General features: G+C 56.1%; 1 protein-coding gene across 3 annotated transcripts in view; it reads right to left on the bottom strand.

Annotated features, from left to right (window-relative positions):
- Nucleotides 1–8,182: 8,182 nt before the first annotated feature.
- Nucleotides 8,183–23,268, bottom strand: part of ONECUT3 (one cut homeobox 3) — a 30,251-nt gene continuing 15,165 nt past the window's right edge. For all 3 annotated transcript variants that reach the window (XM_054182076.1, XM_054182077.1, XM_054182075.1), the window contains one exon: nucleotides 8,183–8,475. In XM_054182076.1, the coding sequence (XP_054038051.1) occupies nucleotides 8,183–8,475 (293 nt within the window). The remainder of the gene's footprint in view (nucleotides 8,476–23,268) is intronic.

Here is a 23,268-nt window from a genome sequence, read left to right as displayed (position 1 = left end):
TGGTTGAAACGGGGCTGCTCCCCCCCCGCCCCGAGAACCCCCCACCAGCATCGCTGCGGGACACACGCACGCCAGGGTGAATGACTAGAAAATAATTTATTGAAGAAACAGAAAGCTGCAGAAATACAACACAGTCATGACCAGTAGAGGATGAACAAATAGAGATTAATTAATTTTTATTTTTTTTTCTCTTTTAAAACCTGTTGACAGGCTGGAGTTAAGTTTCCTGGTAATTTCCCCTGCATGAGCCATTGCAAAGAACAAGGAACGAACTCCAGAGTACACAGCACAGTTTGGATAAAGTGCCTGACACATAAGACTCTTTTTTTTTTTAATTATTTTTTTTTTCTTTTTTAACGCTTGTAAATAGCTTAAACAAATATAGTTGCAAGACACAGAGGAGTAACAATTGCATTTCGCTGTAGAGTAAAATCTATCCCATGAGAGTAACAATGAAGCAGCAGCAAAAAAAAAAAAAAAAAAAAATAAAAAATTTCAGTTTAATTAGAAGGAAAAAGTCGTTTCAAAACTCAGAGATGCAGCCCTCGGACCGTCCGGGACGAGGACAAGCATCGCCTATTGCTATACAGAAAAATGAGCAATGTTTTCTGGAGGTGGCTGGACTGGCAAACCCGAGGGCCGGGATTAATTCTGTCTGACTTCCTTTTTTTCCTTTAGAAATTTAAGGGGAAAAAGGAGGAAAAAAAAAAAAAAAAACCACAACAAAAAAACCCCACAAAACATGAATTTTGTTCTTTGCATTTTTTAATTTCCTCTTTTTTAAAAAACCCCTAACAAAGAAAGACGCAAGAGGAACCGGATTCGGCGGGGCAGTGTCTGCAGGTCCAGCCCCGCTGCCGGCTGCCAGCGCCGCGCGTGTCTTCTGAGACAAGGGAAAAGGGGACAGTTTAACACCGGGGACATGCGGTGGCCAACCCAGCCCAGCAGCATCTTCACGGTGCCCAAAGCAGGTTGGGGAGAGAGGTAACGAGGAGCCAATTGTCTTCCCCACACACATTTCGGATGTTCCGGAAAAGGGACAAATGGTGATTTTTATTATTTTTTTTTGCAAAGCCATTTCTCAGCAGAGCGAAACGCCAGCTCCTGGCCCGCTCTGTGCCGACATCCCACCAGTGGAGCCATCGTTAGAGCTGGAAAAGCCCGGCTCTGGCTGTGCCGTAGTGGGGTGACAATGGCTCAAACCCATCCGGGCGTCCCCGGGAGCACGCGCTCCTCCTGCTCGCCCGGCGGGACGGGTCGACGCTGCCAACGGAAGGGTGTCAAAGCTCAAACGCCAAAGCCATCAGTGGAAAACTTCCACCCAAGGTAGAACCACAGTGCCTGGGGGGGCGTCATGGGTAATGAAATGTCCCAAATCCCCGAAAACTTTCACAGCTGAAGTAGGACATGATGGCCAGGCTGAACCAGCAGGTCTCAGTGGGAGATCCCAGGTCCCGTCCTCTTCTTCACCCTCTGGCCGGCCGCTCTCCATCGCCCTTGGAGGTGCCACTGGGGCCCCAGCTTTGCTCCTGCTCCCCACAACACAAAAACACCCTTTGGGGGCAACCTTGGTCGAGAGAATTGTCTTAAGGACAGAGCTCGGATTGTCATTACCTGCAGGGGAAAAAAAAATCTTTGGCATCATGGCAAGTTGCTCCTCAAGGCGTTTTGGTTGGTGTGGGCAGCAGGGACGGCCAGATCCGGCATCCTGGTGGGCTGAAGGACAGGGGAGGGCACTCAGCTCTTGGCTTCTCCAGGGTTTCCCAAGCCACTTGGTTCATGCCCCATGATGGAAACTGGATGGTCTCTGCAAGGCCCAAGGACTTGTGGCTATGGGTTGCATTCAAGCCTGGTGAGACTTTCTTGCGGATGTAAACCAGGTCTTGGCCTCCAAGCACCAAAGCTTCTCTTGCTGGAAAAGGTCCCATTGGAGGAAATGGGACACAGGGTGGGCTGCAGAGCTCCCCAGAGGGCAGGGGGGTTGGTTAGGAGGTGAATGGTGCTGCTGGAATAAATACCATCTCTTCCCAAAACCCAGGTCCTCGGTCAGTGGGTCACATGGATCCCACCTGGTACTGAGCATCTCAGTGCTGGCCATGAAGAAGGTGAAGGCTGCAGGGACACCACATTAGGCAAGAGATGCAGATTAAAAAAAAACAAACCTACGTTGCCTTTGGGCATCACTTTGGTGGGGCCTGAAGAAGCTGAGGTTTCTTTCCTCGCAGTGGGATGAGCTTTGGGGCCACCTCTAGTGACAGAGGCGAAGGATGGAGTGGTGAAGTGGCTGGAGAGGGCTGAGGAATCAGCGTTTTAAGGTAATTTCTCTGATAATGGTGGGGAAGCAGAAAGAAGTCAGTACCACTGCTGCCTCCAGGGCCCCATCATCTTCCTGACCTCCAAAGACATGACTCCCTACTGCTAGTCTCCTCATGTCTTTAAGCAAGGAGAGGAGGAGGAGCTGGGGGAGGAAGGAGCAGGGGATTCAGCCCCGTTCAGGTGGGGATCATTTGCAGAAAGCTCCCTGGCTGTCTAGGGCAGGCAGGGAGACCTTCCAAAGTCCCCTGAGACCTGCCGGTGGGTTGGGGTCCTCCAGGACTTCTTCCACTGGCTGGACTCCTCCTGCTCCCCCTCCTCCTCCTCCTCCTCCTCCTCCTCCTCCTCCTCCTCCTTCTTCTTCTTCTTCTTCTTCTTCTGCCCCCTTCAACCAGAGCGGGTGTCTCCGTGCAGAGCGAGAGCCGGGCTGGGTGGCACTGGAAAGCCTGGCAGGGGCAGACATTGTGTGTGGGGTGGTGCCTATGACCCAAACCACATCCTTGGGGTGAAAAACTTTAGAAATGGGTCATTCCGGTCCATCCCTGGGTCCAGTTGGGCGTTGATCCAGCGCCATCTTCAGCGCCTCTTTCCATGCAGGGTAAGGGCAGAGGCAGGTCTGTGAGGTCACCCCAAGGGACAGGGACTTTGGAGCATCACCTGGAAAGGTCTCAGCCCTGGGGGGAGGTTTGGGGCGCCTGGGGGCCGTTTCCCTTGTCTCAGAGGACACGAGGAGCCCCGCGGCTTTGCCGGCTCCGGTGGTGGTGGCTGATTGTCTCTCCTTCTCTCGTCTGCACTTGGGATTTGACCCACAGGGCTGGATAGAGCAAAAAAAGAAAAAAAAAAAAAACAAAAAAAAATCCCCCCAAAAAACCCCAACAAAACCAAACCCAAAGCATGGTGAGGGGGTAGGACGGGTGGGTGCGCATGCCGCGGTCCCACGCCCCAGATACCCTTACCCTGTTTGCTGGGCACGGGGCCGCGCCGTGCGCCCCGTCCTCCCCTGGGGTCCTGGGAGCTGCCCCCTGCCACCCCCCCGCCGCTGCCACCCCCTTTTCGGGGTGAGGAAAGGAAGAAAAGAGACAAAGGAAGAAAGCGAGGGGGGGAAACGACGACTCTCCCGTGGTTGTGTGAGTTGGAACAAAAGGTGATCCATGCAGAGAAGTCCTCAGCAACCAAAAACTCGTGGACAAAAAAAGCACAGTTTGTCCCCTCCCGCTCCCACCCGACCGCCCCTCCCCGAATAATTATTACATTACTTCAAGAAAGAGTATATTTTTTTCATGCATAAATCAAATTCTCATCTTGTCTTTTTTTTTGTCTTTTTTTTTGTCTTCTTTAAATTACATTTGAACACAGAACACATATAATAAATACTCTTGTACGACATGACTCAGAGAAAAGTAACACATCTGAACGCAAAGGTATCGTCATCATTATTAGTTTTTCTTTTTTTTTTCTTTTTTTTTTTTAAAAGGACTTGTTTAAATATGAAATCTGTAAACTCCAAGGGTCCTTTTTTTAATCTTTCTCGCTCTCTTTCTCTCTCTCTTTCTCTCTCTTTTTTTTTTTTTAAATCGTGAAACTATCCAGCTTTCATTTCCTTAACATTCAATATGTCTCCCATTGAACGCGTCAAAGAAATAAGAACATGCCGTCTTCTGCAAAATTATAATTTAACAGTATAAAGCTTCAAGTCACAAATTCCAAAAACTAGCTAAGTAATTTTTTTTTTTTTTTATCACATAAACTATACATTAAATATTTTGAGGTATTTCAGAGAACATTGTCAAAGGCTTGTAAGGTCTGTGCTGGGTGGAAAAGAAGGCTTTCTCCTGCATAGAGAACGTCTTTGGTATCACAAGCCACGTGGGTGTCAGGTAGAAGTGGGGTGGCGCGGCCACGGGGTCGGGCAAGATCTGGCCAAGGCAGTAGCGTGGGGGGAGCTGGGGGGACAGGGCAGCCATGGGGTCGGGGGTGCTCTGCCCTGCTCTCTCAGGCTGCCCAGCGGGATGGAGGGCCGGCAAGTTTAGTCCAACTCGAAAGGAGCCGCCTCGGCCGGAGCCTGAACCAAGCAGGTGCAATTCGACCCAAGATTTTCCTAAACTAGGCATTCTGGAGATGGCTGCAGAGGAGCAGCTTCTCCAGCGGGTCCTCCCGTCGCCTTTTGCTAAAGCCAGGCGGCGGAGGGAGAGGACCCAGCTGCGCCCGTCTCCCGCAATGAGCCAAAAATGCCCCTCTGGGGAATGGAAAGGGTTCCTGTTGAAAGGCTTCACAGCTCCAAACCGTTCCCTAAAGGAAGGGTTTGGAGAAACCCCAAGGCGAGACTTTCCACTGCTCTACCTTCGGCTTTCCAGACAGAAAGGCCACGAACCCACCCTGCGCTACCAAAAAGGGAAACCGAAGCCCGAGTCTGAGCTGAGCGAGGAAGAAACACTCCGTGACGAAACCCATGGCTTCACTTCGCGGCGTCCCAGCGCCGAGCTGGGCTGGCGGAGGACACGGAGCAAAGCCTTTCCCCGGGAGCGACGCCCCGTGAGAAGGAACCCAGACACCAGGTCAGTGCTCCTGGGGCAAGACGGGCTGGATGGGGGGACCCTGGGCACCACGCCAGGTTGGGGGACACGGGGACATCTGAGAGGGGGGACACGCCAGGGAACCAGCACCTTTCCTGCAGCGGGCGGCGAGGGGGATGCTTTCTCTTCAGTTAGGACAAGGGTTGGGTTTCTCTCCTTCACCCTAACACCCAAAGACTACAAGTCGCCAGAATCTGTCCCTTTGGAGAGCTGAGGTAATAGTGAGTCTTTAGGATCAAAGCAGAGGAGCAAAGAAATGGCCACACACCTTTGGTACAAGAAAAAGGCACTCATCTACCACGCTGCCATCCCGGAGTCGCTCGCTTGCCTTCTCCCTCACTCTCTGGGGACACGACGGGGCTGGGCTGGGGCGGGGTGGGGGGGGGGGTGGGTCTGGGGATGGCGAGGGGCTCTCGGCCGGGATGGGGGGCTCTCGGCCGGCCCGTCAGCGGGGAGCAGGGAAAGTGGCGTTTCCAGCACAGACCAGACAAGGCAACAAAATCTTTGGTATCAGACGTGATTTTCAAATCACAAAAATTGAAAACTCAAGTGAGGTAGCCTTTATTCTCGGGTTCTCACTAGAAATGTCTTTGCATCCTTGAGGGCCTGTGGCATTTACTCTTTTTTGTTTCTTTTCTTTTTTTTTTTTTCCTTTTTCTTTCTTTTCCTTTTTTTCCCTTTTTTTTTTTTTTTCTTTCCTGTGTGTTTTTTATTCGCTTCCCAAACCAAGGCCCCCTTCCTGGCTTTTCAGCCCTTGAATACTACTCGATGGGGTTCAGGAATCCACCACCATCGTCACCACGTCACGACAAGACAAGAAGAAACAACGTTAGGGGAAAAAAAATCAGTGGCGGGGAGCGGGGTCCTGGGGGGGATGAGATTCGCTTTGCCGTTAGTTTTTGGGGGTTGTGGTTGGCAAAATACGCTGTGGCACCTGCCCCTTCCTGCTCCTTCCCTCTCTCCCCAGCAAGAAACTGGTTTCGTTTGGTGTGACCGTGTCCAGCGTGACACCCCCAGCCCCTCCGCCGCCCACCTACCCCGGGAGCTCTTTGGTTAAAGACGTCCTCTAACCCCGCCGGCGACCGCGGCCGGTCAGGGCTTCGTGTGCAGGGGTTCGTTCTTTCTCTCTTTCATTCTTTTGTCCTTTCTTTCCTCTTTTTTTTTTTTTTTTTTTGGGGGGGTGGGGGGGGTGGCGTGCTTTTTTGGTTGTTTTTCTTTTTTTGGTGAACACATACACTTTTCTTTTTTTTTTTGGTTTTTTTTTTTCTTTCTTTTTTCCTTCTTTTCAACAAGGTGCCTTCCTGTTACACAACAGATCGCTCTCAAAGTAAAGTGAATCGAAGAAACCATAGCGCTAGAACACAGATGGTACTATTTTACCCGCATAAATTCAATAGTGTCCCTTTTTTTGTTTGTTTTTTTGGTTGACGGTTGGTTTTGGAGGATTTTTTTTCTTTTTTTTTTTCTTTTTTTTTTTTTTTTTTTTTCTTCCCCAAGTGGTGGGGGAAGGAGGGGACCTGGCCTCCCCTTCCGTCCCCAAGCCTCTCCCAGCCCTCCCCTGGCCTCGGTGGCACCTCCTGCTCCTCCCGAGGACACCCCAGGCTGGCAAGGAGCCCGCGGAGGGGCTGGGACGAGGGCTGATTGTAAGGGTTTGGCCTCGTGATTGCTTTTTCATATGGCACAAGTCACCATCGAGAGCTCGGAGGAAACGATCGTTTTGAAGCTAGTACCATTGCTCCAGAAATTCGCGTTTTAAGGCAGGTTGTTAATTGGCACAAAAAAAAAAAAATAATAATCTGTCGTCTTTTTGGTAAGTTGCCGGTCTTTGCGTTGAGCTTGTTTGGTTGCGGTTTCTGCTGTTATTCCTTTTTTGGGAGGGGGTTGTTTTTTTTTTCCCTTTCGATCTCCTCGGGGAGTTTCCCCCCTTCTCACACCCAGGGCTGGATTTCGCCACCAGATCCCTCGGATTTTTCTTTTCCCACCGTACGCCGACGTTGGTTCCCAGGAGGGAAATTTTTTGTTGTGGTTGTTGCATTTTTGGTTTTGTAATTTCTTTGGTAACAGAGATGAAGAGGGAGGACGGGAGGGGGCAATAGTGTATGTCGAGGGGTGGATGGGGCGAGACACAAAGCCAACAAATCTGTTTTGTCTGTGTCCGTTCCTCAACCGCAAAGTGAACCAGAAATCCAGCGGTGAATGGTGGAGCCAGTCACCAGGAAAGATCAGATCCTTCGCTCCAAGTCTCTCCTCCCGTCTCCTTTCGAACAATTATTAAATACCCGATTTCTGTAGTTAAATGTGCTTCTTTGACCTGCTCAGGCGCCAGGCGACGCGGTGCAGCCGCGGTCCCCCTCCGGCCGTGGCGCTGGGGGATGCTCGGGTGCATGGAGGCGGGCGGCCACGGCGAGGCGTCTCCTTTGCCATGGAGTTTCTCTGGGAGGGATCCGGGGACGGGTGCTCTCGTGGGTCGGGGTGCGTGTGTGCAGGAGGGGGCTGGGGGTGCTCTTGGGGGTGTCCGGGTGGGGGGGGGTCGGAGGAAGATGCCCGTGGAGGAGACCGGGGCTACAGGAATGCCCTCAACCAGGTTTTCAAAACCTTCTAGGGAGAGAAACGCCCATGTGTCAATGGCGGAGAGGGTCTGGCTGCCGTGGGGAACTCCGCTGCACCTCAGGGACCGGGGGGAGCTCCAGCTGCCAGAGACCTGGGCAAGAGCCCAGTCACCCTCCGGGCATGCGGGGAGCAGGAACCCCCTTTGAACCACAGGGGGTTCGGCCCTGGTTCGGTGGGGTTGTGCCAGAGCCCAGCCCCGTGACTCCACTTCTTGTATCTCCCCCACCTTTACCCCTCCACTGCGGGAGCCGTAAGGGTGGCTGTGGCAGAGACTGAGGTTGGTGGGGGGGCCAGGGCATGCCCCTCTCCCCAGAGACCCTGCTGGGCAGGTGAAGACAAGGTTCTGTGGTCCCCGTGGACCAGGGATGCTCCCAAACAGCACCTTGCCCTCTCCCTCCATCCCACGTCATCCCTCACTCCACACGGGATTCCTCCGAGCCCTCCCGGGGATGGAGCTGACCTAGTTGCAAACCCTTTCCCTGCTCCACGAGCTGGGAGGACGTGGCAGCAGGATGTGGCACGAGGCCCATGTCCAGGGATGATGCCCGGCTGAGGGTTTGGGACGCTGATGGACCCGCAGCATCCAAAAGCACCCACCCCAGTTGGCTCGGGACATGCGTGTGAGTCTGGGGTTGGCTTTGTCATGAGGAGGATGTCCGGGAAGGGGCAGGGAGTGCTGGGGGACATCATGCTTTGGAGAAAGTGCTTGTAGAAGAAGAGGGGACTCCGGGGTTGGTGCCTGGCTCCTCCTGCCAGCGGTTCATACACCGCCGGCGGGCGTTCATGAAGAAGTTGCTGACGGTGTTGAGCTCCAAGCCCAGCTGCTGCGAGATGGTCATCTGCATCTCCTTGGATGGGCGCTTGTTCTCCTTGAAGATGGCGATCAGGGTGCGGCGCTGGAGGTCCGTGAAGACCAGCCGCTGCTTCTTGGGCTGCAGGCTCCGGTCTTTCTGCTGCTCTTGCTCTTTGCGTTTGCAAGCTAGATGTTCAAAAGAGAGAACAGGGCCATTAATTGGTGCTCACCACCCTGGCCCGCTTGTAGGTTGCCTGGCTGCCTCCCAAAAACCAGGTCCTTCCCTCCAGTAAACCTGCTGGCTTGTTGCCCACCACTCCCTAGGCTACCGCCCTCCTCTTCCTCCCTGTGCCTCCTGAGCGTCTGTGAGACAACAGTCTCTTGTGCCATCAGTATGAGCAAAGCCTGGGTGAAGCCCATCACCTCCTCAGATGCCCAGGAAAAAGCCCGAGTCTCAGCATCTCCAGCTGACCCTGGAACTCCAGACCGAGAAAACTCCCGGGCTGATTCTGCTCCCACAGCCTGGCTATTGGGACCTGCTCCATCCCTCAATTTTGGGGGTCATCCGTCAGCCTCCCTCCCTTGCTGCACTCTGGTGTGGTCTCCCTCGCCTCCTCATCACCTCTGTGGATCTCACTGGAGGGCTCAGGGAACCAGCGACTCTTGGCCGTTGCGTCCAGCTGCCAGCTCCAAAATGCAGAGAAGAGCTGGGGACAGGGACGTTATGAAAAGGCTGGTCTGCAGCCACCATGTCCCATGGCAGACAGCCTGGAAGGACCATTCATGGTTTCACCTGTTCTGGGAAGAGTTTTTCCTGCTTCCAGAGGCTGTGGAACAGCCGGAGCCACCTGAAACTCCAGAAAATTCAGTCTCCTCGGAGTGCCCCTGCTATTGGATTCTTTGGCACGTGTGTCGGGTTGACCCAGTGCCGAATTAAAAGCCTTCCCTACGGGTTTGGCTTGAGCCAAAGGCCAGCACAGAGGTGCTGTCACACGGGGAGGGGCTGCCAGGGGGCAGGAAAGCCCCTGTGACACAACCACGCTGCACACAAGGGAGGGAAGGAGGCGAGTATACACCTTTTTGTTAAATATATGAATTTTAATCACAGGAATATCAAGTGCACTGTTGGTGGAAGTGGTGAGAAAAGGTGCCCTTTGCTATGACATTTTTCTAGAAAATTATAGGATAACTGAGGTTGGTGGAGGCTGCTGGTCTAGTCCCTACTCAAAAAAGGGTTGACCTTGAAGCTGTCAAGGTCAGATCAGGGTGCTCGGGCACTTGGCTGCTCAGGACTTGGCCAGACGTGGCCTCAGGAACTTCCTCAGGAAGTTCCACCTAAACACAAGGAGGAACTTCTTTGCTGTGAGGGTGGCAGAGCCCTGGCACAGGCTGCCCAGAGAGGTGGGCGAGTCTCCGTCTCTGGAGACATTCCAACCCTGCCTGGACGCATTCCTGTGCCACCTGCTCTGGGTGACCCTGCTGTGGCCGGGGGTTGGACTGGGTGATCTCCAGAGGTCCCTTCCAACCCTATGATTCTATGATCTTCCAAAGGGTTTTGCAGGGAGGGCACAGGTCCTCCGAGTCATTTGCTGTTGGACTGTTGCTGGACGACAGATTTCAGCTTGCTTCTCTCAGGCACTCCCAGGAGCCTCTTCGACCTGGTGCACGCACCTTGGAGGGGCCAGAAGCCGGGACTGAAAGCCGCTGCCGCAGCGATGGGATGGCATCTTGGGTCCACGGATTGCATCTTGGGTCCACGGAGGTATTCCCCTTGGGCTCACTACCTTCCTGCTACACAAACTCACCTCCGCGGCCAGGCTGAGTAAAGGGTAGGAAGCTACGTAGCCTAGGAGTAACGGGAGGGTGTCTGAAGTCATTTCTTCCTCACTAGAGAACAAGCAAGGTCTTCCTCTGATTTTTCTTCAGCTGGCCTGCGCTATGGGTGCTCTTTACGTCACCTTGAACTAACAGAGAAGGATGATTTCCACCCCTTCCACCCAAAGCTGGGGAGATCTAGAGCTCAGTGAAGCAGACACTTTATCCAAAAAATTTAGCCTTGTTTCCCCGGCTGTTGGGCTCGGTCCTCGCCCCGTCCCCATGCGGGTGGTGGGAACCATCGGTTCTGCTCCTCCTGGGGCAGGGGACAGGAGGCACCAAGCTCAGCACAACCAACCGCACTCAGCCAAAATCCCTGGTAAAGATGGTTAGTGGAGAGCCTTCCCCTCCCCTTCTCCCCCCCCAGGGCAGGTCTGGCTGCAAACCAGCATCCTTAGGGACAAGGGACAGTCTGAGGCCTGTGGTGCCGGGGGGGGGACCCTGTCCCAGGGGTACCTTACTCAAACAGCCAGCAGAGAATGGTTTAGTGGAAACCTACCCTATGACCATCAGATGCTTGCAAAAAAAAACAAACAAAAAAAAAGTCTTTATAGAAAACGTGACTTTTTTCCAGACATGAATTTAAAAAAAAAAATAAAAAAGACCCTCCCAAACTCCCCCCAAACCAAACAACGAACAGAAAGAAAAAGTCCCCCACACACACACCATACATGCACATTCGGAGCAGCGCGTCTTCACCCTGCAGACCCCTCGCCCACCCACCGTGTGCCCTCCCGGTGTCCCCCCCGTGTCCCCCGGCATGCTCGGCTCCGGTGGCCCCGTTGGGACCCCGTGTCGATGGCGGGCACCTCGCATGCTCCCTGCGAGCACAGCTTTTGCTCTGTGCAGATGGCACTGATACTATAGCCCGCTACCAGGTAGCCTACACCAGGTAGACAGAAATGTGTGTGGGTATGTGCAAATACATCCAGACCCGCCCCCGGGACGCGCCGGGTGCCGCGCTCACCCAGCTCTAACCCGGGATCCAGGCTGTCCTCTTGCTCTCCTGCCTCTTGGCACCCATTCCCACCAACGGTGCTGCATGGCCAGACCAAGACCCAACGTTTCAGCTTTTTAACCCCAACCCTGTCCCGGCTCCTGCCGCTCCTATTTTTAGGAGTAATTATTACAAACCAGTCACCCATTAATAACTCGAAGCTCCGAGGCAAATGCTCACCATCCGGGTCGTGCTGGCAAAGCTGTGATCCAGCATTAAAACCAGCGCCAAGTATTGCTTAGACAGAGGTGACACCCCGCTCCGCACCCCTTGATCCCCCCGTTATTTTTGGCAGGCGATGCTGGTGGCGGCCACATCCCAGATTTCCTGTGCTCGTTTGTTTATTTATTAATTTCTTTTTCTGCTGACGCAGCCCAACACCCCTCTTCCCCAGTTCAATCTAATTACAGCTCCGCACAACAAAAATCGATAGTGACGCTGGTCAGATCTATTTACGGCGGCCATCAACCCCCCCAACGGAGGATCTTTTTCCTATTCCCCATCCCCCGGGCGCTGCTTTCCCAGGCTGGCTGGCGGTGGCTGTCCCCGTGTCCCCGCAGGCAGTGGGAGCCGGGGATGGGGAGGCAGCCAGGGGCACAGCTCTGACTCCCACCCAGGTCAGCATAGGATGAGGGTTTTTCTTTGTGCTTCAAAATCCCTTTTTTCCAAGTCACGAGCTCCAAGCGACTCATCCTTGGCTTAATGATGTTCTTTGGTCACGTCCCTCCAAGGTCTCTGGGCCTGGCCACGGTCCATGGGGATGGGGACACACTTCAGGGCGCTTCCACCCCTGCCTCTGCGTTATCTCTCCAGCACTCCTCAAAAGCATGGGATTTATTCCCTGGCTTGTCCTGCTCCTCCTGGGGCACAGGAGACCCTGGTGGTACCAGGACCAACAGTGGGAGAGATGGATTGGGGTCCCCCATGGTCAGGGGGTGGTGGCCAGGAAGGGGTTGAGCTCACCCACTATGGGGGTCTTTCTCTCCTCTCTCCATCTCTCAGCTCATTCTCATCCCTGGAGGTGTGAGCCCCTGGCCCAGGTTGCCCAGAGAAGCTGTGGCTGCCCCATCCCTGGAGGGGTTCAAGGCCAGGTGGGAGGTGTCCCTGCCCAGGGCAGGGGATGGCACTGGGTGGGCTTTAGGGTCCCTTCCAACCCAAACCACTCTGTGATTCGCTGATTTCACAACTCTTACACCTCCGAGACCACCACAGCTCTGCCAGGCTTGGCTGAAACCAGCCAATGAGTGCAGAAGTGACAAGGCCAGACGCAGTGGGACGGGGTGATTGCACAGAGCCCCGTCCTTCCAGACCCTGGGCCCACAATCCTAGCAGTATTTCATCCTTAAGGTTGCTGACCTGGCTGTGGAAAAACCACAGGGAGCAAAGGGAAGGAGGAACCTCGGGGGGAAAAGCAGGAGGAAAGAGCTCTGGAAGCAGAGGCATCCCACCCGCTTCCCTCGGAGGATTTCTGCCGAGGGTTTCTGCCTCCCTGGAGACTTATGTCAGAGGGAGCACGTTTTCCTTGACTTAACCTTGACAGCTCAAAGCAAAATATCTCCCAAATCATTTCTAAAGGGACATAATAGAGACAATCAAATGGCTGCTGTTCAGAAGCTGCGATTATGCCTCGCAGCGTGAACTCCGCGAAGCATTTAACTAATACCTGATGGCTTTGCAGGCTTCCGCAGCCTGCCAGACACTGGTTTCTCTATTATACCCGCAAACCTCTGTTTTCTCAGCCCCAGCGTGCTCTCCCTCTCCATTCACTTGCAATACAACCTGTAATTTTCTGCCCACTTTGCTTAAGTGCTGGTGATTTGTTGAAATCACAAAAGACAGCCAGGGGCTTTCAGAGCCAGCATGCTGGCTGTAAGCGAGGTTAGGGGGGGAAAAAATAAAACCCACCGGCTTTTCTCTTTTTCTCCCTGTCAAATCTGCCTCGCATCGGCGCAAGGGGAGCAAGGAGCATTTAGGGGCTCAAGGGGAGGTGGAGGAAGGGATGGAGAGGGGGACGTGGACGAGGTCGGCCAGGTTGGGACAGGTTTCTTAAGTGCAGAGGTGGGACGGGCTCTGGCACTGGTGGGCACCGGGTGGGAAATGGCCCTGAGCAAAGCTGGCTTCTCTCCACGCCCTGAGGATGGGTCTAGCCCCTGGGCTGCCTCAGGCTCCCCCTCTCCTTGACGGAGCAGAGGGATCTCAACCTCTTTCACAGAGAAGGGGGGAGGGCTGGATGGAGGGTTGTGCAATGGGTGTCGCTGGTTCAGACTCTGCCCGGATATTTCGGAAGTTTTCAGGAGCTGCAGCTCTGAGCAAACTGGGACGAGCCCAGCACCTCCCAGAACAGAGCGGTGTCTGATCCTGAGCTGAATTAGAACCATAGAATGGTTTGGGTTGGAAGCAATCTTAAAGATCACCCAGTGCCACCCCCTGCCCTGGGCAGGGACACCTCCCACTAGAGCAGGTTGTTCAAAGCCCCGTCCAGCCTGGCCGTGAACCCCTCCAGGGATGGGGCATCTGCTCCCCCAAAGCTGGAGCAGAGTCTGGACCAGAGACCAGGGTGCTTCTTCTGCAAAACAGAAACCCTTTGGTCCGCGGCTGGGCCGGCCGGGATGCTCGGAGCTGGGGCAACTTAGTAACTGCGAGAGGTTTGTCTGACATTTCTTTACATTGTAGGAAAAAAGCCCAAAACAATTTGTCACAAATAGGCTTCTCCATGGGAAATTCAGTTATTCTCTATCTCTGAAGACTCAGTGCCGACAGGAGAGTCAGTAGTGTACAACGCAGGAAGAAAGAGTGCTCAAAAACCAAACCCCAACTTTCTTTTTGCCCTTTTTTTTTTTTTTTTCCTAAAACCCCCTTTGATCCTGAAAACTAACAAATGCACAGGCAAAGGGGATGCAGCGTCAACCACACGGCGGCTGGGGCAGAGCCTGCCCCGCGCTGCACATCCCTGTGAGTGCCACCCTGCAGCACTGCGACGTTGCGATCCCCCAGGCTGCAGCAGCACGAGATAAAAAAAAAACAACCTTCCAGGCTCCAAAACCTGCAGGGTTTTCACCGCTGTGGTCCTGCAGCATCCGACACGCCATAGTAAAAACTGCCCCACTCTAGAAACCCACAGCTTTGGAAAACCATGCATAGGATCATAGAATCATGGAATCATCAAGGTTGGAAGGGACCTTTCAGATCATCGAGTCCAACCATCAACCCAACACCGCCAAACCCACCACTGACCCGTGTCCCTCAGCACCACGTCTGCCCGGCTTTTCAATCCCTCCAGGGATGGCGACTCCACCACTGCCCTGGGCAGCCTGGTCCAGCGCTTGACAACCCTTTTGGGGAAGAAGTTTTTCCTAATATCCATCCTAAACCTCCCCTGGGGCAACTGGAGGCCGTTTCCTCTTGTCCCATTGCCTGTTCCTTGGGAGAAGAAACCGACCCCCCCTGGCTGCCCCCTCCTTTCAGGGAGTTGCAGAGAGCGAGAAGGTCTCCCCTCAGCCTCCTCTTCTCCAGGCTGAACCCCCCCAGCTCCCTCAGCCTCTCCTCACAGCACTTGTGCTCCAGACCCCGCACCAGCTCCGGTGCCCATCTCTGGACACGCTCCAGAATCCATCCAGAGGCCAAGGGATGCAGCTGGGAGCTGCGATGTGTCTGAGAGCTGCAGCCTCATGGGCCTGCTGGATCGGAGTGACACAGTCTGGGCACAACTCCCGGCCCCATGCGTGTCCCTGTGACTCGTGGCCCTGCCTCGGTGGGGACAGGCTTCCCCGATGGTGTCCCTGGGAGCTGCCGGAGGATGAGTCCCGAGGCCGGGGACAGCCCCTGGTCATTGGTCTGCAGCCAGCGTGCTGCAGGGTGAGACGCTTCCCCAACCCCAGCAAATTAAATCTTCCTCTGAATGCTGCAAATGAGGAGATGAGATGAGACAAAGCGCTTGCCTCTGCGTTGCCGGCTGCATTTTCCTTCCCTTGCGAAGGGTTTCGGTGACTCGTTCCAGCCGGCAGCTCCGATCGACCTGCACGGGGCTGTGAGGCATCACCAGCCAACGTCCCTGGCCCGTTCCCCAACAGCCCAGGGGCTTCCAGAGCAGTGCAGGCCATCAGGTGGAGGGAAGGGACTGGAAATGAAAGCACCAAGTCCTCGGTCCTCTGCTCTGGTGACGAGGGTCCCTCCTGAGAGAGGGCTGGGACCAGTGGAGGCTGGAGGAGACCAGCAGAGCCACCCAAACCTGCTGCAGAGCGGCAACGCCAGCCCCGTGGGATGCCTGGCTTTGCCTCTCCTGCACTTCTCAAGCTTTGTCTGGTTTTTCACAGGGTGGCATTTCCAGCTTTTCCAGCGCTGAAGCAGACAAGCTGGTCTGGTCTGAGGGCGGGTGAAGGGACACAAAGAAGCAGTGGCAGCTGCAGGTGTGCCTGGCTCCATCCCTCCACGTTTGCCCTATTTTTGTCCTTGTCCTTTCCAGGTAAGCTGCCACTGGCCTCATCACAGACAGCCTTGGGTTGAGCCAGCGGCATCAGACCCCTCTCATGGATGCAGAAATAACCAGTTTCCGATGACTTAAAAATATGGGGGTTTTGTTAAAAGCATCTCCTTTCTGCAGAGGTTTGATTTCTCACTTGCTTTTTCAGAGACTTTTGTAAAGGGACACCTGGTGCCCTGCTCCGCTCTCCCCAGCGCCCGGATAAACTGGGCTCAGCCCCCAGCTTTGCCATCACATCTGCTGGCAAAGCTGCTTCCCCCGTTTGTCCCATCTCCTTCCTTTCTCGGCCTTTTTTTGGACCCTTTGTTTCTTATTGTCCCAGTGAAGACCACTGCCGTCAGGAGCTGCTTAGTGCTCATGCTGCCGGCACGGCGCGGGGCCGGCCCAGCCGCCTGGTGCGAGGCAAGGCCGGGCAGAGGTGCCCGGAGTCTTCCTGGCTGCTCCGTTCTCCCTACTCTTCTCCCGAGTCACTGCCACTTAGTGTGACAAGAGCAAATTGGTGCTAATGAAGTGCGGGAGTCCGGCAGGGTGGCAGGCAGCGCCGCGAGGGATGGCAGCGGCAAGGGAAGGTCGTCGCCTTCTGGGAGAGAGGGAGGACATGGGGACGACAGATGGAAACCCTCAAGTCCCTGAAATAAGTTTTCCTTGGAGTCAGCGACACTTGCTCACGCTCGTTTTTGGCACAAGAGCCCCAGATGCAGAATCCATGGAGGAAAAAGGGAGTTTGGGGTTCAATTTGTGCCAGCACAACAAGGAGAATGCCGGGTAAGGAGCCTGCCCCAGGAATCTGGGACAAGTGACATCCCTGTCACCCACGCGGCTGTGGGTCCTGCACAGTCCTCCTCCATCCTCACTCCTTCACGCAGGAAAGGAGCCGCCACGATCTCGCTTTGGCATCAGCACGGGCTACTGCTAAGTGGCTCTCATCAGCCCCTTCCTGACGGGCTCCTCCTGCCAAGCTCCTGCTGCCTTCAGCAGCTCCCAGACCTGGCTCTCCGAGCGGGGATGATTGATACACAAATTCAGTAATCAATAAAGTGTATTTCATCGGAGCACGCGTTGCTCCCGAGACGCTCTCAGTGGAGGGATGGTGTCCAGAGAGGGCCCAGAGCCGTTATCAGCCAAGGAACAGCGGCTGGAGAAAGCGGAAAAGCAATGGGGGGATAAAAACCCAACAGTTTTCTGCCTTTCCTGATTAAATCTGGTCGCAGGTGGATTTATTGGGTGTTGAGATGGGAAGCTCCCTCGGGGTTTGGCCAAGTCAATTCTCAGACAGCTGCTGGCTCTCTTGCTGTGCGGTGCTGTGGAACACAGGGAAATCCGTAATCCTCCGGGCTGGGGCATTCGAGGTTCGCTTCGCCAGGGTTTGGGACCCTCTGAAGGCAGCGGGAGGGCCTGAGCAGGGACACGGGTTGCTCTCAGGTTACCCCTAGGCTCCAGCAGCGCAGCACAGGAGGGACCTTCCAGATGTGAGCCCTTCCCTGCCACCAGGCCCCGCTCGGGTGGCCCCACTGCTCTGAGGCAATTCCAGACACTCACAGAATGGTTTGGGTGGGAAGGGGTCTTAAAAATTACGTAGTTGCAACCTCCCCCCGCCATGGGCAGGGACATCTCCCACCAGCCCAGGCTCCTCAAACATGGCCTTGAACCCCTCCAGGGATGGGGCAGCCACAGCTTCTCTGGGCAACCTGGGCCAGGGGCTCACCACCCTCACAGCAAACAATTTCTGCCTCACATCTCATCTCAATCTCCCCTCTTCCAGTTTCAAACCATTCCCCCTTGTCCCAGAGTCCCTCCCCAGCTTTCCTGGAGCCCCTTTAGGGACTGGAAGGGGCTGGAAGGTCTCCCCGGAGCCTTCTCTTCTCCAGGCTGAACCCCCCCAGCTCTCTCAGCCTGTCCTCCCAGCAGAGGGGCTCCAGCCCTCCCAGCATCTCCGGGGCCTCCTCTGGCCCCGCTCCAACAGCTCCGTGTCCTTCTGCTGTCGGTGCCCCAGCGCTGGAGGCAGCACTGCAGGGGGGGTCTCCCCCGAGCGGAGCAGAGGGGCAGAATCCCCCCCTCGCCCCCCTGCCCACGCTGCTGGGGATGCAGCCCAGGATACGGTGGGTTTCTGGGCTGCCAGCGCACGGTGCCGGGGCGTGTGGAGCTTCTCACCCACCGACACCCCCGAGTCCTTCTCCTCAGGGCCGCTCTCCAGCCGCTCCCCGGGTTTGTGCTGGGGGTTGCCCCGACCAGGTGCAAGACCACCGACGCCGCCTCCCACCCGCCCAGCCCCGCCGCCATTTTGGAGCGCGGGTCCCGCCCGGTGCCCCCCCGTGCGGCGGGGAATGGTTTGTTCCGCTCCCCCCCTCCACAGCCACAATGGATCGTCCCCGCCGCGCTGGCGCCCCCCCGCGGATGGACGAGCGCATTCCCCCCCCACCGGGGGCGGGGCAGTGGTACAGCTCGCCCCGCCCCCCTCCCCGCCGCTGCCCAATGGAGCGTTGCGGCCGCCCCCCCACCGCGAGGGCCAAGAGCCGTTCCCGCCCCTCCCCGCGCGGCGCTATGGGCCGTTCCGGAGCACGAAGGGTGCGCCGGGCTGGAGCGGTCCATTCGCGTCCGGGAGGGGGGGGGACGGGGCCGGGCAGCCCCGCGGCCGCGGGAGTAGCACCTCCCGGCGGGAAACCTCCGCCTGCCCCACGGCTGCCCCGTCGGCACCCCCGTAGTGCCCCATCGCTGCCCCATCGCTGCCCCATCACTGCCCAACGGCTGCCCCACCACTGCCCCATCATCACCCCTATAGTGCCTTATCACTGCCCCACTGCCGCCCCACTGCTGCCCCATCATCACCCCTTTGTGCCCTATCGCTGCCCAACAACTGCCCCAACAGCTGCCCCATGGCTGCCCCATCGCTGCCCCATCATCACCCCTTCCGTGCCCGATCACTGCCCCATTGATGGCCCGCAGGCCGCCCCATTGCTGTCCCGCTGCTGCCCTGTCACTCCCCCATCACCGTCGCACCACTGCCCCACTGCTGCCCCATACGCTGCCCCATCACTGCCCCATTGCCCTCCACCCAGGCCATACGCCCCCCCCACGACCTGCTGCCCCCTGGGGGGGGGGGAGCTCAGCTCATCCCCCCCAACATGTGTGGGGCTGGGGCGGCTGCAGCCGGCGCTAAGCCACTGACTCTTAATACACCGCTCTGGCGTTATTAGTTCAGCTCCCAAGGTATTTCCCGCAGTAATTGCACTGATCTGCCAGGGATTACGCGCTGCCGCTGCAACGATGGATGATGTTTTAATTCGAGCCGGGCACCCCCCGGGAGGGCAGGGCAGGGACCACGACCCTGGAGGATGCAGGAGCCCGGCCGGACGCCCTCGCTGCTGGCGTGGGATGAAGGGGCTGCCCGGGCACAGGCAGCCGTGCCGGGGAGGGGAGTTTTTGGTGAGGGTGACGAACGCCAGGCCATTCCCCGCCTGGGAACTGGGCCAGGAGATGCTCCATAATGGGCTCCCGGTGCCGGCACGCCGGTGATCCCGGCTGGCCAGGCTTCAGCATCCCCCCATGGCTGTGAAGCAGCCGGGGATGCTCCCGAGCGGCTGGGGAAGGCCCTTCCCAACTTCCAAATCACTGCTTGGGGGGGGACGGGACACGACACAGGACCAGCCTGGGCTGTGCTCGCTGCCACTGTCCCCCCAGTCCTGCTCCCTGCCCCTCTCCGACCGTGTCCTGCCAGGAGGGAAACTCTGGCTGGAAAAGGGCTTTTGCTTCCTCCCATCCGAACACAGTGGAGAAACTTCCCCCCCACACACCTCAACATTACCTTTAAAAATGACCCCCATGCAGCGCTGTTCCTTCTGGTAAAGCAGCAATTAATCACGGCAAGTATGGGATGGATTTATAATCAGCTCCCCCCGCCCCTGCTCCCACCACCCCCATTTCTCAGTCCTGGGTATTTTTCCTGTCCCCCCCCCTCCCCGCGTGTGTGCGTGTGTGCAGGGATGGGGCCGGCAGAGCCCATTGATCCTGTCCGATCGATTTTATTGAAAGTCCCACGAGTGGCTTTAACCGCGCGTTGGATATTGCTGGCACATCAGTTTGATGGTTACGTGACCGGGGGGTTTGCAAGGGAGGGAGGCGAAGCGGGGGGGGGGCGGGAATTGATCCCGATATATAATCCAGGGTGATTCTGCCCCGTCCCCGGGGCTGTTCTCCCACCGAGAGGTGATGGCACGGCTGGAGGGGCAGCGACCGGGGGGGTGGTTAAAGGGGGTGGTTTCTCTTGGCCAAATTTCCCCTCTGGCTGGGAAAGGGGCTGGGGGGGGGGGCAACATGGGCCAAGAAAGAAAGTGGGGGGGGGGGGGGGGGAGAAGAAAGGAGAAAGAAAAAAGGGAAAGGGGGAAAAGGGAAAGAGGAAAGGGGAGAGGGAGATGAAGAGGGAGAGGAGGAAGAGAAGGAAAAGAAAAAGGAGGAAAAGGAGAAGAAAAAGCGAAAAAAAGAAGAAGAAAGAGGAGAAGGAGAAGAAAGAAGAAAGAAAAAGGAATAGGAAAAGAAAAAAGAAAAAGGAATAGGAAAAGAAAAAGGAAAAGGAAAAGAAAAAGAAAAAGAAAAAGAAAAAGAAAAAGAAAAAAGAAAAAGAAAAAGAAAAAGAAAAAAAGAAAAAAGAAGTGGTGAAAGAAAAAAGAAGAAAACAAAAACTAAGAAAAGAAAATGAGAAAAAGAAAAAAGTAACAAGAAAAAAGAAGAAAAAATTAAAAAAAAAAAAGAAAAAGATAAAGAGAAGAAGAAAGAGAAGAGGGCTGGGAAGGAGCGGAGCGCGAGGATCCCAGCTGCTGTCACGGCTCCATCCAAGCCCAGAGCCCAGCAGCCCCTTTGTTTCCCCGCATTCCGTCCCCCTTTCCTTTCGTGTCCATTTCCTCCTGGTTTTGCAGAACAGGAGACAGCCAAGGGGGGGTCTGTGCCAGGTGACAGTGACACTGCCCGGGGGGTCGCCCCCTCCCAGTGTCAGCACCCCCCAAGCACCTGGTCTGGGCTCCAGCACCTTCAGGAGCATCAGAGCGACGGGCGGAATGAAATCCTCATCCAGAGAAAGTCTAAACCCTCCATAAACGCCACTAGAAAAGCTCCCGAGCAGGAGGCCGAGGGGGATGTCTGAGCCCCCCGATTCACCAAATGTCCCCCCCCGAGGTCCCTTTTGCAGGGGAGAGGACGGGGCTGTAACGTCATCCCGGGGCTGAAGATCCCGGCTCTGCCTGTATCCATCAAGCAGCATCTTCTCGCACCGAGCGTGGGGCCGATCCTCCTCCACCTCCGGGCACCTGCCTCGCGACGGTGCCAAAACACCAAAGAAATAAAATTTGGGGTTTTTCTTGGAGGTGGTGAAGGCAGAGGAAGGGCTGGGGATCACCAGTTTGGGGCGGAAAAGGCCGTTTCAGTTTCGGGGATGCGCTTTCAAATTTTCCCCGGGAAAAGCAGGTTGGTTTGAAATCAGCGTTATTTTGAATCAATGCCCCGATTTGGATGACTTATTTGACAATTTCTGGTTGGTTTTTTTTTTTTTTTTCTTTTGGTTTGCAAAGCACCCGACGACAGCCCCCTCCTTCGCCCCCTCTCTGACTCGTCTCCTTTCGCCCTGTTTCTGACCCACCCAGACTGAAACCGGCCGCAACACGGAGGCGGGTGCCAACACCCCCCTCACCCTAAACACCCCACAGAAAGCAAATTAAATGCCCTGAACGAAGCGTGGTCCTGCTTCTGGCGGCCTGAGGGGCTTTGCCGGGGGGGGGGGGGGAGGAGCTGGCAGGAACCCCCCTGGGAACATCAGGGTAGCAGTTCCCTGCCTTCTGCGTGAGAAATGTCATCAGAATCCTGAAGTTTGGCCCCAAAAAGAGAACTAAAGGTGGGGCATTGATCCGCGGATCCATTTCCAGAAGCCTTGGGTCCCTCTGAGTGACTCCGAAGCCCGTCAGCACAGTGCCACCGTCCCACCCTCCCTCCTCCTCCTCGCCCCCTGCAATATGGGAGGCAGGTGGGGAAGGGACCCCCCTCCATCCCAGGGGGGCTTCGGAAGCACAAACCACCACGGCGGCGACCCCTGTGATTTTTGTAGCATCACATTTGAGCCAAACTGGGCCAAATGCTGCCCTGGATCCTGCTGGTCCATCCACCAAACAACCACCTTGGGGGATGCTGGGTCCGGGGAAGAGCAGGGACCCTCGAAAGATGTGAAAAATACAAAATATGGCCAGATCTCCAGGGGCCTGCCACAGGTGGGGAATGGGATGCTGCTTGCGGGGTCATTGTCACACACTGCTGCGCCCCCCGGCCCCGCGACAGGCGCTGAGCGCTGGGGTCTGCGGTGCTCTGCAGCGGGAGCAGCCTTTGCCGGCGGCAGAGCCGAGCCGTTGATATCTCTGTCAGCCCCTGATAGCATCGCCCGTCAGCAGCTCCCGATGCGTTCGCAATTTCATCCCTAATGGAGAGACTTTGCTCGTCACCTGCTCTTTATCGGCCGAGGGCAGCGCAACTCCCACAAAGGGCCATCGGGCTCCGGAGCTCATCTCCCGGCTTAAAGGTTTGGCTTTTCTCGTGGCATCACCGAGTTTCCCGGCTTTGATAACCCGGCACTGGCCTCTTCATACCCTCTGTAAAAGTACTGCCACCCCCACCCTTACACACGGGGAAACTGAGGCACGGAGGGATTCGCAGGTGCTCAACCTGCCAACCCACGGCCAAGTCACCACTCGTGTCCCTTCAGCCGCGCAGTGGCACTTGGCATGGGGAAGGGACACGAGGCTTTGGAACATTTCCCATGGCCAGAGCCAGCCTTGCCACGGCTCTCGGCTTCCCTGGGCTGCGCCGTCCCCGCGCCGGGCACCACTGCAGGGACTCCTTGGGGACACCTTTGAAGGCTGCTGATTTTCCACTGATTTTGGCCCATTTTTAGTTTTTATAGAGTCCCTGCCAGCCAAACCTGCTGCGTCCTGTTCCCGGCTGTGCCCTGCGGAGCCATGCGGCGCACTGAGCCCTTCCAGCACACCCCAACCCCCCCCCGCAGCCCCCAATATTTAGGGCTCCCTCGCTCCATGTCAACAGCAGGAGACCTCGATTCTCCTCCCACAATGGTGGGAGACCAGCAGCCCCCTGCTCCCCCTCCTGCCGAGCCCTGGCCTCAGCAGAGCTGGGTCGGCCGCCGCCGCCTGTGCCACCAGCAGAAGAAAAAGCTGCAATTTGCTTTTCCTTCGGGTTTTTGGGTTTTTTTTTTTTGGTCAAGATGTCAGGTTTTTCCTTGCTGCTCTGCAAGCAAGGAGCCGACGGCCGGTCCCAGCCAGTGCTTTCCCACAAACAGCCCCGGCTTTCCCCAGCACAGGCTCCCGCATGGGGATTTTCTGGTTCCTTCTCCCAAGATGGGCAGAACCGGGGTCCCCCCGAGCCTGCCAGGGGGAAAGGAGGTTTCCCGGACCCTGAAGGGATGTTTATCTCTTGGATTTGGGAAGAGAGAAAGAAGAGGGAGAATCACAGTGATACAGAACAGGATGGCGGCTCCAGCTCTCCTGACAGGGACATTGTCCAACACAGTGGTGGTGGCATCTGCCACTCCCCAGGAGAGAGGCCAAGCAGCAGAATCCTCCCCTCCAAGCTCCCCAAA

This window comes from Rissa tridactyla, chromosome 22, assembly GCF_028500815.1.
Source record: "Rissa tridactyla isolate bRisTri1 chromosome 22, bRisTri1.patW.cur.20221130, whole genome shotgun sequence".
Classification (NCBI taxonomy): domain Eukaryota; kingdom Metazoa; phylum Chordata; class Aves; order Charadriiformes; family Laridae; genus Rissa; species Rissa tridactyla.
This window is presented reverse-complemented; position numbering and strand designations above follow the sequence as displayed.